Consider the following 15,925-nt stretch of genomic DNA (forward strand, 5'->3'; position numbering starts at 1 on the left):
CTTTTCTTTCCTTATCCAGTATTTTGACATTTTTTAAGTCCGCTGTGTGTCCACTGTCTTTAATGTGTTGAGAGAGTGCTGTTTTTTCTGAACCATTCCTAATGTCAGTTTGATGTTCGCTCATTCGTATACTTAGCTTTCGTTTGGTTGTGCCAACGTATACTCTTCCACATTCCTCTTTGTCATTGCCTTTACATGTAATTTCGTAAACAACATTGCTCTGCTGTAATCTGTCTCTTTTTGTTTTGCGCCTTTTAAATAGTGTTTGAAGTGTTTCGTTTGATTTGTATGCTAGTGATGTTGTTGTGTTATCAATGATGTCTTTCATACATTTAGTCTCTGTAAGTTTAGGAACATACGGTAAACTGAGGAAACATTTTTCCGTTTTCTCAATGTTTTTATTATCGTTTGTGTTTGTACTATTTATGATTTGGTTTATTAGTGCAGGTGGATAGCAGTTTTTGGTTAAAATGTCGGTAAATTTGTGTATGTTGTTGTTTTTGAATTGCTCGTCGCTTAAGAAAAGGACTTTATTCAGTAAACTTTTTGCAGTATTTTTATGTTTGACAAAGTACATTTTTTCCTTTATCAAATATTCCTGCATATTTTTGCACAAAATTAAAGTTTAATGCGAAACAAATATAAATTAAATAAATATTACAAAATATTTCTTACTTCAAAAGCCTTGGCAAAACAATGGAAACTTCTAAAATTCGGCTTGAGCATTTATAGTTAAAGGTTATTTTCCTAACTTTCTTTACGTTTTTAAAGTGATCCTTTGATGTCAAAGGGTAACATATGAACTGCGTTTTTCAAGAAACCCGTATTTTCTAGTGTCCTTTGAGACGATTTTGGGAATGTTAAATTTTTTATAAAAAAATGTTAATAATACAAAAGATCGCCCAATATGCGCATAACTGTTAGAAATAATTAAAAAAAATATATAAATAATTTTATAAATTCTTACGATCTTTGGTGTACAGAGAACAAGATCCATCTTTAAATAGAGTGGCGGGAAAGAATTATTTGAGTCTAAAAATCATTCAAAACGTCAAAATGTTTTATTTGGGCTATTAGTAAATTAACCCTTTCATATTTGTTTGAAGCTGAAAATATAATAAATATTTTACGCGGCGAAGAATTGAACGTGGTCTTTAAGAGTAACTCCAGACAAAAAAACCCATAGACATTCCCAATACCATCTTAAAGGACAATAGAAAATGTCGGTTTCATCCTTTGCCATGAAAGGATCAAATATAGGAGAGAGAATGGACCATTGATTCAATTCGGTTCTATTCTATATTAATAACGCAAAGATAGTCCTGAAAATAACCTTTAACCATAAATATTTGAGTAGAATTATGGAAGTTTCGATAGTTTTGTCAAGACTTTTGAAGTAAGGAATATTTTACAATATTTATTTAATTTATATTTGTTTCGCATTAAATTTTCTTTTTATTCAAAAAATATGCAGGAATATTTGACTAAGGAATAAATGTGCTTAGTCAAAATTACTATATTCACTTTTTTGTAAAGGTTTTCATATGATATGTCGAACACTGTATTTTCTTGATTAGCGTGCAATTTTACTCTAGCGTCCGAACGGATTAAAGTAGGTGGATACAATTTTAGTCAAATATATTGTAGGTCCGTAGAACTTTTGGTATTGGAAATAATCTACATATCGCTCATTTACTCAAAGTGTGACACATTTCAAAAAAATCTAGTTTCGAGAAAAATGCGTTTTAATTTGGCGATTGAAATTTGACTTCCCAACTTAAAAAGATTATTACACAAAAACTAAAATAACAACTTGGACCATATTTTGTAAGCAGCTAGCCAGATCAAGTATGGTTTGAAGTGTTTTAGTGCTTCATAAACTCAAAAAAAAAAAAAAAAAAACATTTTTGTTGAATTATGTCAAACTCGTAGTTTAGAGACATCAATATGAACATTTGACACAAGATAAAATAGAAGTCGTCAAAAAATATACATTATTTAATTAAAAACCTCTTTTTTGACTTATGCCACTCTTTCAGTAAATGAGCGCGATGTGTAGGCCTACAATCCAATATGACCGGTTGGTTGTTCTTAAATCTGGAAACACAAAATGTTGGGTATTTTGTGTTTCCAGAAATATGCTTATATTGGTAGACCCATCTTAAGTCATGTAGATATAAAGAAACGCGCTGTTTTTAGGACTATTGGTGGCCATGACCACATTTTCCCATAGAATTGGTGGTAAATTTTGATTTTGCGTTTCCAGATGTTCGAACATTTCTGCCAAAAATGTTCTATATAGGCCCCCGTATAACACAATGCATCGCACAGTGCGAAATATAAGCAGTTTAGTGGAACTTTACTAATAATTTTTAATGTAAAGGACATACGTTACTAAAATTTTGCACAAATGTTTCTTATATAAGTTTCTTATAAACGCCAAAAAATTAAAAATTTGTCAAAAATTACATTTTACATTACCCTTCATTTTTGGTGGCGTTTAAACGGCCAGAGGCTTTGAGCGGGTTAATCTTATTTAGAGACACTATTTGCGAAATGTGGTTTCGGTTATTGATGAAAACCGCTTTCGATTATGAAAATCCTACTTTTGGATTATCTTTGTTCACTTTGACTATTTATAAATCGTTACATGAAATATTTAGAAAAGTATTGTAATTATATATTAACTATTTAAATGAGAAGTCGTTGAAAACGAGATTTAAATCATCGAAAGCAAAGTTATTGAAAAATAAAAACAAAACTGAAGAAATTCTTTATTTTTAGAATAAGATAGATTAACTGAGATAAAATATTGTTATTTTTATAATAGCGGCAGACTAATAATTTGTTAAATCGTTGTTTTTTTTTTTGTAAATCTTAGATATAATAATGTTGTCACTTGTCCTACAAAAAATTTAAATTTCCTCCTTTTTTCGAACATAAAATCTTTATGTAAATAGATTTCTACATGCATAAAAATGTCTAAAAAAACATTATATTAGTAATTCAAAATGTTTTTGTGTAGTTCCATCTACTCGCCCAGACTTGCATCTTTGGTGTACTCTCAATATTTGCAGGATTTAAATAATTCAAATGATAGTCCCTAAGATACAAATGCATTGTATCTTAAGGATACTCTCCAATGTAAACAATTATAAAGCTTTGAAGCTACACTCAGTACTCAGTGTGCATTAGTATGTAGGCTATGGCGGTAAAGTTACCGTTTTGCTTTTCACAGAAAGTCCTAGTGTGTGTTAAGCTTTTTTTTTTTGGCCAAGTAAAGCTTTTACAAACAAGGCTTTTGTGTGTTGTCCGAACATAACGAAATTACATAGAGATACGTACATATTTTCCCAAAACCATAAAAATGTCTTAATTTTTGTCCTAATGTTAAAAATGCATGTTTAAATCAAAATACTCTGCATGATATTTGTTTTTTGGTAACAGACAGACGTTATATCAATTTTTAGTTACGTAGAATATTCTAATATTGCCAAGATTTTCAATGACGTTGGATATAGTTAGGAAGTATGCATCATGGAGAGCCAGTCGCAGCAAATCTCAACAAAGACAAATAAATTTACATCAAGATTGAAAATGTTTGCCATATTAGAATATTCTAAGGTTTATTATGTTTCAGCTACAAAAGTACAAAATATAATTTTTCATTGATTGGGCCTTCAACAACCTTTTTTCTTCCCTTCTCATTTCATCTACACGGAATGCTACATTCACCATCGCCATCATTTTCATGATTCGATTTTTTATAAATTAACATATATTCGAACGTTATGCCAAATGTAAAATAGGCCCAATCGGATATCGAATGGAAATTCGGTTTATCGAAGCTTATACGCAATATGCATCGCACAACGACAGCGCCATCTCCGCTTAATTTAGTTACCACCTGGTTTATGTGGATCGTTGAGAAGGTCAAGGTAAAACAACTGCAACTATTGTTATGATCTATAGAGAAGAAATCCTGCCAAGGACACGACCTTTTCCCCAATTCATTTAAAGCAAAATGGCAACACTCCTAAAATTAAACCAAATACACACTTCTGTCTGTTTGTTTCAATGCACATGAAATTTGGAACGTAATATCCCTAAGTGTTCACTTTCAAGTTTTCTCAAATCCTTACCAATTTATTCCTTTCTTGCACATTTTTCTATATCCCTGCACCAGTGATTGATGTTGTTTGCATTTGTGTTTGTCCATATATTTGAACTCATTTTGTGTCTGTTATTTGTTGTCTCTTGTCTCGCTCTGGCATTAAATTTTTGAAAAAAAAAAACACAAAACTGTAGGCTCGCATGAAGAAAAAGAAGCGTCCAAGTCTGGTACAGATGATGGGAATACGCCAGGCTAGTCCTCGCACTAAAGCCGGTGCCAAATGGCTTTCAAAAATCAAAAAAGGTAGGCTATATGATGTACATTACCAGTCAAAATAAACCAAGTTCCAAGTGCTTTTCGGAATATTTATACCGAAGATTTGTGTTGAAAAGGTATCTGTGGGACTTGGTTCATTTGATTGGCATATGTACAATATGTTCCACAACTCACATAGGAAATCAACTTTATTCTAACTTAAAAAGTTCGAAAGCTTCTAAAGTGGTAGTTGGCAATGCTCAGCCAAAGCGTACATTCATGTGTACTTTTGAAATACACAATACATCAGCTGGATGTTTTAGAGCTTCAAGTTTATAAAAAGCTGAAAACTTTGACAGGCGTCTTGTACATAAATAACATCGGTTTGTTGTTTTAAAAAGGTTTAATAAGTTCATTACAGTGTATAATCACGCATATACGAAAACTTAACGTATTCATTAAAATATTGAAAAATCTCTAACGAATCATCCAGCTGCGATATTGTGTACCAAATTCGATTCTATTGAATTCAACAGTTATAAAAATAATAATATTTAACAAATAATAATAATAGATTTATGCCTTGCTATGAATCCACAATGAAGACAAATGAAACTAAAAACGTACTTTTAAATTCACAGATTCAATGGCTTTGTCAGTGGTACACTTATCACCACTGGGGTCGCAAACTAGTTTTTCAGCTGCCAATCAAAATCGTATTGAGAATGTTGCTGACTGGGAAGCCATTGCCAAGAAGTACAGAGCGCTGGTAGGTGATGAAGATGCCGGCTCACTCAAGGATTCTGATGCTGAAAGCGGCTCTGTTGAAGGCGGTGGTGGTGGAGGATCCTCACAACCTCCCGCTCAGGTGGGCAATAACATTTCACAAACGCAGCCAAATGTCTAAATGAGACACTAGTACTAATCAGTTCGCTTATTAGTTATCTTGCAAGTTAATTTTTTCCTAACATTAAAATAAGAATATTTAATATTTTACAGGTCTAAATAACCCATAAGGATAATTTAATTTTTACATAAACATAATAAATAAATCGTTTTGTATATTTAAATTTTAAGTAATTTTTAGCTAGTCAACCAATTTACATTCATACAGCAATTTCATTATTCAGTGTATTGTATTTTTATTTTGTATCTAAATTTGTATAGAAAAATAATTAATTAACAAACAACAAAAACGTCATGTTTTCCACAACAAATAAATCTATATTTTTAAGATCATATCATAAGCATAGACTTAAACTAATTAGGTGTTAGTTTATATTCCATCGTAGAATCATAAGTAATGTTAATCCACAGAATTCCTAATAATTTCTAGATTTATTTTTTGTAACTTCATTTTAATTGGTATATTTGTAAGTGAAACATTTAATGAAACTCTAGCATAAGTTTGTAAGATATTATTGGAGTACATATATTTTTTAACTTTATCAATTTTTTTAATAAATTTATTTAATTTTCTGAACAAACTGAAATTGTGAGAATGTTTGATAATTTCTGACATATGTATCTCAATTTTTTTATGAGAAAGTGCTTTTGAAGAAATGGTCAAATTTTAAAATTAGAAGTTTTATTTACACTATAATACAAAACATGAAAAAATACACTGGGGTTCCGATGTACCAATTCGGTTTTGTTGGAGTCCATGGAAGACGAAAACACATTTGGTATCTTTGGGTTACTTCATTTTTTAATTAAATAAAAACGGTGTTTCTTAGCTTTTCAACAACATTTTTCTTTCTTCTGCAGAAATGCGTTAAGTGCATAAAAAACAAATATTTTTGCTCGGTTCTAACCTGCTTAGAACATACAAAAAAAAAAAAATAAATAAATAATTAAACATTTACTACTTCGAAAAAATTAAGTAAGCATTCGATCGGTTAAAAATATGTGAGTTATGCAATTTTTTGTGTTTTAACTCTTTGTTTCATTTTGCATTTCTTAGCATTTGTACGTGGGTGCGCATGATTGTTATTAATATAAGCAGAAAAATTACAATAACAAGCAAGCACGCAGGTTAGGCCGGGGCGATTTGTGTGGAAGGAAAAAAGTGTTATCGGGCGCCTGGAGTTTCTGATTCTTGGGATTGTACTGAGCAAAAAAGTCAACTAGACCATATGTCTACGGTGAAAATCGAGCCCCCGGATTTTCACTTGAAGCTTTTTTTCAAGGATTTTCGGATATTTTGGCATATAACAACCAAACCACTGATATTTTCGATACAACACACAAAAAACAATTGTAGCCAAGACAATAATAAAGAACTCTCTAGTACATCGCAAAAGCATTGGAACGCTCCTTCAGGCAGTTATGGCCTCGAGAAGGTGCACATTTTTCGGAAAATATCGACAAATGACACTGTGCTACAAAATGGGACTCAAATTCAGTGGATGGAAAATCCCTTTCGGAGATGAAAGCCCTTGGTGAGTGTACTAAGAACCCAAAAGGAAATTTTCACCATAGGTCAAGTTTCCGAGATATCGCGTGATTAATGGTTTAATTTTGGCCCCTTAAATTGCGAGAAAATAGCTTTATATCTCTGTTAAGTGTTATTGTAGCTTCATTTTGAGATTACATGTCTTCAGACAAATCGAGTGGTGAATCTTTTTGTAGAATATTTTATCCCTCTAACTCCATTCCTTTTATGTCCTTTTCGTCCTTTATTTTTTGAACCGTAGTAAAAGTACAACAAGACGAGATTTTACAGCATCCAAATATTCTACAAAAATGTTGTTCAGAAGATTTTAGGTACGGTTCTCATTGATGACCAATCGATATTTCCCCGTTTTCATGGTCCTTTTTGACATTTACCCGTATTTTGTTGAGAAAACTATGTTTTGTTTTTATGTATATTCGTTAATGGTCTGTGGTGCATCTGAAATACTTACCACAAATAACTCTTGTAATGACGAACACGTTAATAACAAATTTTATTGAAGGATAGATCCGGTTATCTAAACTTTTGAACCGGATATTCTGATATCAAAACCGATTTTGGAACCGGTTTTAAGTAACCGATTAATCGTATATGTATATCATTGGAAAGCTAATAAAATGGTCAATCAAATCAATCACTGGATTGACGTGGTTCAAACTTCTGAGTTATGGCGAAATTAATTCATTCTTGATGAACTTTAAGTGCATGATAACAAAACAACATAACACAAATTCATCTCACAATAACTCAGAAGTTTGACCTATGGCATAACTGTCTTTCCAGATTTATAAAATATCTTATGCCCGTAATTTCAACACGTAGCTATCTATGAGTTCACAGATATCTCCCGTGTAAGCAACATTTTATAATTTCAACGCATAGGTAACGTTACCAAGTCAAAAACGGCCGTGTTACTTACACCAAGGATTTTACCTGGTTAATCGTTGCCAATGTGTTAAAAGTTGTAAAACACTTCTATGTGGCAATAATTTTGCGAAATCATAAATGAAAATCACCAATATTACCACAAGATTTCAAAATTTACACCCCTCGGTAAATGGCATGTAGAAATTACCAAACGCGTAGGTAAAGATAACTAATAGGTAGCTACGTACCCGTTTACCCAGACGTTGAAATTACGGGTATTAATCGGCTTTCATCGCCAAAAAATTTTTCAACCCAGTGATATTTTACATCAAAATAGGTTTAAGAAAGCGGTTTTTTGTTCTAGCATCGGAACCAAGAAAGTTGTAATCAGCTACTTGCTGTCATTTGATTGACCATTTTATTAGCTTTCCAATGATATACATATACGATTAATCGGTTACTTAGAACCGGTTCCAAAATCGGTTTTGATATCAGAATATCCGGTTCAAAAGTTTAGATAACCGGATCTATCCTTCAATAAAATTTGTTATTAACGTGTTCGTCATTACAAGAGCTATTTATGGTAAGTATTTCAGATGCACCACAGACCAATAACGAATATACATAAAAACAAAACATAGTTTTCTCAACAAAATACGGGTAAATGTCAAAAAGGACCATGAAAACGGGGAAATATCGATTGGTCATCAATGAGAACCGTACCTAAAATCTTCTGAACAACATTTTTGTAGAATATTTGGATGCTGTAAAATCTCGTCTTGTTGTACTTTTACTACGGTTCAAAAAATAAAGGACGAAAAGGACATAAAAGGAATGGAGTTAGAGGGATAAAATATTCTACAAAAAGATTCACCACTCGATTTGACTGAAGACATGTAATCTCAAAATGAAGCTACAATAACACTTAACAGAGATATAAAGCTATTTTCTCGCAAATTAAGGGGCCAAAATTAAACCATTAATCACGCGATATCTCGGAAACTTGACATATGGTGAAAATTTCCTTTTGGGTTCTTAGTACACTCACCAAGGGCTTTCATCTTCGAAAGGGATTTTCCACCCACTGAATTTGAGTCCCATTTTGTAGCACAGTGTCATTTGTCGATATTTTCCGAAAAATGTGCACCTTCTCGAGGCCATAACTGCCTGAAGGAGCGTTCCAATGCTTTTGCGATGTACTAGAGAGTTCTTTATTATTGTCTTGGCTACAATTGTTTTTTGTGTGTTGTATCGAAAATATCAGTGGTTTGGTTGTTATATGCCAAAATATCCGAAAATCCTTGAAAAAAAGCTTCAAGTGAAAATCCGGGGGCTCGATTTTCACCGTAGACATATGGTCTAGTTGACTTTTTTGCTCAGTACAATCCCAAGAATCAGAAACTCCAGGCGCCCGTGATGATGTTCAAATCGCCCCACTCTAACGCAGGTACCAATGTAAAGAAATACAAAATTACAAGACAAAAGTAAAGTCACAAAAAATTGCATTAACACATTCCATTTGAAAAAAAGTTTGCTATAGAGGTTAATGAAAAAATGGTTTCAAATCCGTTCGCGTTCACAAAGCTGCCTGATGCGAGCATAAGCTATAGCAGTTTTCATTCTCACATAAAGAAAAAATATTTCAAACAATGTTATTTGCTTTTATTGGAAAATGTATGTGATTTAGTTCGGCTGTATGTCTTCTATATATATAAAAGAGCAGTGAGGTGAGGTATTCACTGACTGACTGACTGATTCATCAACGCCCAGACGAAACCGCTGAAGCTAGAAAGTTGAAATTTTGGGTGTAGGTTGCTGTTGGTGTGTAGGGGTGAGATAAGGCTGGGTTTTTGGAAATTCGAAGTAGAAGTGTACGAAAAGTACTAAAAGGTACTAAATATGGTACCCTTTGTATTAGGCAATCGGGAAGAGCTAGAATTCTGAAATTTGGAATGAGGGTAACTGATGGAGAGCTAGAAAGATGTACCAAAGGGTTTTTGGAAATTCGACATCTAAGTGTACGAAAAGAACTAAAATTTACAAAATTTAGTACCAATTGTATATTTTGAACGGATATAGCTAGAATCATGGAATTTGGTATGGAAATCAAGGTTGGGAAGTGATGTCGATATAAGGAAATAGTTTTGGAAATTTTTACATAAGCGTATGGAAATTACTAAATGGTACTAAATTTAGTACAATTTGGATTTGGGTGAACGGATAGAGCTTGAATCCTGAAATTTGGAATTAAGATTACTGTTGAAGTGTAGGATTGAGACATGAGGGTGATTTTGTAAATTCGTACTTATGTGTACGAAAAGTACTAAAACCTGATATTTATAACTAAGATTACTGTTGGAGTGTAAGATTGAGACATGAGGTTCGTTTTGAAAATTCGTACTTATGTGTACGAAAAGTGCTAAATGGTACTAAATTTGGTACACTAGGGATTTTGTTGAACGGATACATCTGGAATCCTTAAATTAGGATTTCAGATTACTGTTGGAGTGTAGGATTGGGGAAGTTTTAGAAATTCTTACTTATGTGTATGAAAAGTACTAAATGGTACTAAATTTGGTATAATGGGGATTTGGGAGAACGGGTAGAGCTGGAATCTCGATATTTGGAATTGAGATCACTGGTGGAGTGTGGGATGGAGGTAGTTTTGGAAATTCGTACTTATGTGTACGAAAAGTGTTAAATGGTACTAAATCTATATATATATATAAAAGAGCAGTGAGGTGAGGTATTCACTGACTGACTGATTCATCAGCGCCCAGACGAAACCGCTGAAGCGAGAAAGTTGAAATTTTGGGTTTTGGTTGGAAATTCGACCTAGAAGTGTACGAAAAGTACTAAAAGGTACTAAATATTGTACCCTTTGTATTAGGCAAGCGGTAAGAGCTAGAATTCTGAAATTTGAAATGAAGGTAACCGATGGTGGGCAAGAAAGATGTACCAAAGGGTTTTTGGAAATTCGACCTCTAAGTGTACGAAAAGTACTAAAGGGTACTAAATTTAGTACAATTGCGATTTGGGTGAACAGATAGAGCTGGAATCATGAAATTTGGAATGGGAGCAACTAATGGAGAGTAACAAAGAAAGGCTTTTGGAAATTCGACCTATTAGTGTACGAAAAGTACTAAATGGTACTAAATTTAGTACAATTTGGATTTGGGTGAACGGATTGAGCTGGAATCCTGAAATTTAGAATGAGGGTCACTGATGGAGAGTAACAAAGAAAAGTTATTGGAAATTCGAACTAAAAGTGTACTAAAAGTACTAAATGGAACTAAATTTAGTACAATTTGGATTCGGGTGAACGGATAGAGCTGGAATACTGAAATTTGGAATGAAGGTCACTGATGAAGAGTAACAATGAAAGGTGTTTGGAAAGTCGACCTATTAGTATACGAAAAGTAATAAATGGTACTAAATTTAGTACAACTTGGATTTGGGTGAACGGAATGAGCTGGAATTCTGAAACTTGGAATGAGGGTTACTGATGGAGAGTAACAAAAGTACTAAATGGCACTAAATTTAGTACAATTTGGATTCGGGTGAACAGATAGAGCAGGAATCCTGAAATTTGGAATGAGGGTCACTGATGAAGAGTAAGAAAAATGTACCAAAGATCGAAAAGTTCTAAATGGTGATGAGTTTAGTATGATTTGTATTTGGGTGAACGGATAGAGATGGAATCATGAAATTTAGAATGAGAGTCACTGATGAAGAGTAACAATGAAAAGTTTTTGGAAATTGGAACTATAAGGGTACGAAAATAACTAAATGGTACTAAAGTTAGTACAATTTGGATTTGGGGGAACGGATAGAGCAGGAATCCTGCAATCTGGAATGAGGGTCACTGATGGAGAGTAACAAAGAAAGGTTTTTCGAAATTCGAACTAAAAGTGCACGAAAATTACTAAATATAGTACAGAAAGATGTACCAAAGATCGAAAAGTCCTAAATGGTGATGAGTTTAGTATGATTTGTATTTGGGTGAACGGATAGAGATGGAATCATGAAATTTAGAATGAGAGTCACTGATGAAGAGTAACAATGAAAAGTTTTTGGAAATTGGAACTATAAGGGTACGAAAATAACTAAATGGTACTAAAGTTAGTACAATTTGGATTTGGGTTAACGAATAGAGCTGGAATCCTGATATTTGGAATGATGGTCACTGATAAAGGGTAAGAAAGACCAAAGTTCGAAGACCAAAGTTCGAAGACCAAAGTTCGAAAAGTCCTAAATGGTAGTGAGTTTAGTATCATTTAGATTTGGGTGAACAGATAGAGCTGGAATTTGGAAATTTGGAATTAAGATTACTGTTGGAATGTAGAATTGAGATATGGAGGTAACTTTGGAAAATCATACTAATATGCACGAAGCTATACTAAATGCAACTAAATTCGATACAATTTGTATTTGCATGGACAGATTACTGTTGGAGTGTAGGATTGCGGTAACTTTGGAAATTCGTACTTACGGAAAAGTGCTAAATGGAACTACATTGGCTATAATTTGGATTAAGGTGAACGGATAGAGCTGAGATATAAAAGTAGTGGTAAATGGTACAAACTTTGGTACGGCAGATATTTTTTTTGGAAATTCTAACAACAGTGTACAGACCTAAAAGGAAATAAATTGATTAACCCCCAGTTTTTGTAACTTATTTTTGTTCGTTCGTCTATATTCGTAATAATTTAGGCGTTCATAGCTCAGCCCCCAGATAACATACACATTTAATTTTTAGTATACCCGTTCCATATATCGTTAAGGATTCCTCATTTAAAAATCAGCGCTCTACATTTGCGCTAAAGCGAGTAAATCGATCTACAAAATTTGACAATTCGTGTGAGAAGAATAAAAATTTTTACAAAAACTGGGGGTAAATGTTGATATTGAAATAGGTTTTACTACAACAGAAACGCCAGTGTTCACCACTTCCATAATAAATATTGTTCAGATATATTTTATTCCCTTTCCGCATACGAAGTAGCGGGCATTTGCTAGTTTTTAAATAAAACAAAAAAAATTCGTTTTATTTTACCCCCGCTTACACATGCAAGTGACAGTTCGAAAAATACCAATACACTCACACATATTCACTGCCACACCAACATTCAACACCACTGCCGAGTGCTTTGAAAGTAACTTCGGGTTAATTAATTATCGGGTTAATTATTTATTTCCGATATTTCGGCCGTCTTTTTCGGGCATCATCAGGGATCTTAAAAAAAAAAACAAACATAAAACATTGTTTACATAAATGTTTTTTTACAAAAAATACTTAACAACTGCCAACCCTGCATCACTGGTGTTGTTAAACTGAAGCTTTTCTTAGTTTTTGATGTTTCTGTACGACATTCCGATATATTTGTGCACAGTGTTCTGTATCGGTTTGTAATTTATTCTTTTTTCTGTGGGTACATTTATTATGTGCAACATTTCCATCATGTATCGGCGTTTGTAGTTATTTTCTTGAGTATGTATTTTAACGTCTTTAAATTCGGGGTATGACCTGTTGTAGAACAATGAGCTGCAAGAGATGCCTTTTGTTCCAACGGTTTGTATTTAGCTTTTTGGTCTGATTTGTGTGCATTAACTCTGGTTTTTAACCTAAATGTTGTGGCGCCAACCTATACTTTTTCGCATATGTTGGACTTATCCCCATCACACTCTATTTGGTAGACTTACTTACTTACTTAGAAAAAATCTCCAAACCTCTCTGTTTGCTGCTGTATTTTCCCAATCTGGGATATGTAGCTTTCTGATATATCATTTCACTTGTTCGCTCCAACAAAGCTTTGGCCTTCCAGATCTGCGTGAACCTCCATGCGGCACGTATTTATACGCCTTTTTAGAGGGTTCATCATCACTCATTCTTAAATATGGCCTAGCCAACGCAATCGCTGCATCTCGATACGTTTAACTATATTGATGTCGTTGTATAGCAGATACAGCTCGTTATTAATACGACGTCGATATTCGCCGTCAACGCCGATTGGTCCGTAGATCTTTCGAAGAATTTTTCTCTCGAACACACCAAGCTCTTCCTTTTCTGCTTGCTCAAGTACCCATGCTTCGGAACCATACATTAGCACGGGCAATATCAGTGTTTTGTAAGCGTTATTTTTGTTTGATGAGATGTGGCTTTATTCCTAAACTGCTTACACGGCCCAAAGTAGAATCTGTTGGCCAACACTATTCTTCTTCGTATTTCACAACTAATGTTGTTTGTTGTCTTTATGGCGGTGCCGAGATAGACGAAGTCCTTTACTACCTCAAAATTGTAGGTACCAACGAGAACTTGGTTTTATCGCCGTTTACTGCTAAAACTTCATAAGAAATATGGCTTACCATCACGAAAACTGATTTGCTTACTGTAATAACTTATAAGAATATGAAATTAAGAGTAATATTGAAATTACAATCATTAAAAAAATATGAAAATTCAAAAGCCTGTCATTCCCGAATTAGTTAAAATCAGTTGATGCGCATCCGATTTTGCATACAGCGAATCAATCTCTTTCAATATCTATGTATATTTCGATGTTTTACTCAGCGGCCAAAGTGTGCCGCTTATAAACGATTCCATTTATATTAAAATGTTTAAGGAAAATCGTCGTTTAGTACGCGGATTTGTCAAAATATATTTTTGCAGATTTTCTTATTTCTTATATCCACCGTTTTAGTGGATGGATTTGAACGTGGAAAAAAAGAGTTGAAAGATAGGTTGTCATTGGAAAGTTGGCATTTAAATAACTGTCATTAAATAAATATATAATTCGCATATACAATTTTCGAATCATTTGAGTACACATATTGGTTTCCAAGCTCAGCCACCAAAATAACATTCTAATATTCCTGATGATCGGACTAACCAGCAATGTACCTCTTAGGTCGTAACAGCTCAACTCGAAAGAGAATTAATTGAAATATCACTATTAAATGACATTCGCCTTATTAAGGCAAAATAAAATTACTTAATTGCCTTTTTTGTAGAAATAAATAATTATTCTGGTTGGTATCTTCTAAGCAGCTTAGTGTCCGGGCCAAAACATTTTATGCATTTTTTCGTGCTTAAACCACTATAACTTAGCCATTTGTTAATCGATTTAAAAAATAGTGTCTTTTTGAAAGATAATATTCGACTTCGAAAGAAAGATGATAGAAGTGCGATGAGAAATTTGATGTTTATCTCCGATCTGGCATATCGTTATATGTTTGGGTGCCACCGTGGTGCAACGGTTAGAATGTCGGCCGGTCAAAAAAAAAAAAAAAAAAAAAAAAAAAACAATACTTTCCAACGGTGGCAAAATACCCCTCAGCGTAATGTAGGCGACATTACCTGAGTATTTCAGCCATGAAAAACTTCTCTACAAGTGGTGTCGTAAGACACGCCGTCCGGACTCAGCTATAAAAAGTAGGTCCCATATCATTGAGCGAATATAAATCGAGAAGAATATGAGAGAAGTCTCCCTTGTCCTTCGGGGATGTTATGGGAACATATGTATGTGTAATCGCCTCCCCCAATTTGAAAAACATATACGAACACAAACATATAATTGTTGAGTTGATAGCCCCGGTTGAAAATCAGTCAATCCAGTGCATAGAACCGGGCGAGGTAGGACTGAATCGGAAATGTGGTATTGGGTGCTACAAATATAATGAATATGCACATTTGTTGTATAAGTATGTATATGTGTTGTACATACATACATATAAGTTAGAGTTTTATGGGTCTATTCCGTATTGCGACCAGCGTCGAGTCGCTTTGCCAGTTGCTTCTGCTACCAAATATAAAATTTGTATTATGTAAAGCGATTGATATTAACGCAGATAACGAGTCATCGGTTATTAAGGAGCGTGTTTTGTTTTGATTTAAATAAAACAGAAACAAATATCGGAACAAGTTGTACACAACAGTTATTGTATTGCTCAATCCACATTGAGTGAAGTCTTGCAGTCAATAGAGAAAAAATTGTGTAAATGTTGGTGTAGTTGTGGTATTCTTACTATTAGCCAATTTTCTCTTTAGTTTGGCTTTAAAATGAATCCACAATCAGTTGAATTTACCAGGTGTACGGGGTGGTGAACCCCAACTATACAATTGTTCTGCAACATCATTCCACACCTCTTTAAAAGTGGCCTTAGTTTCGCCAAAAATTGCTGTTTTGTTGTAATTTTTTAAGTACCCAAACACCAAAAAACGTATACAATATTAA

At 33.6% G+C, this 15,925-nt stretch overlaps 1 protein-coding gene across 7 annotated transcripts in view; it reads left to right on the plus strand.

Annotated features, from left to right (window-relative positions):
- nompC (no mechanoreceptor potential C) overlaps positions 1–5,862 on the plus strand; it is an 84,163-nt gene extending 78,301 nt beyond the window's left edge. For 3 of the 7 annotated variants that reach the window (XM_073964959.1, XM_073964961.1, XM_073964964.1), the window contains 3 exons: positions 3,810–3,938; positions 4,309–4,417; positions 5,011–5,514. In XM_073964959.1, coding sequence (XP_073821060.1) covers positions 3,810–3,938; positions 4,309–4,417; positions 5,011–5,276 — 504 coding nt within the window. In that variant the 3' untranslated portion in view covers positions 5,277–5,514. Of the gene's footprint in view, positions 1–1,279; positions 1,546–3,809; positions 3,939–4,308; positions 4,418–5,010 lie in introns of those variants that run through there. The other 4 variants (XM_073964960.1, XM_073964962.1, XM_073964965.1 and 1 more) reach the window with 3 other exon arrangements.
- Positions 5,863–15,925: the final 10,063 nt, after the last annotated feature.

This window comes from Musca autumnalis, unplaced genomic scaffold (assembly GCF_047663935.1).
Source record: "Musca autumnalis isolate F117 unplaced genomic scaffold, ASM4766393v1 scaffold_2, whole genome shotgun sequence".
Taxonomy (NCBI): domain Eukaryota; kingdom Metazoa; phylum Arthropoda; class Insecta; order Diptera; family Muscidae; genus Musca; species Musca autumnalis.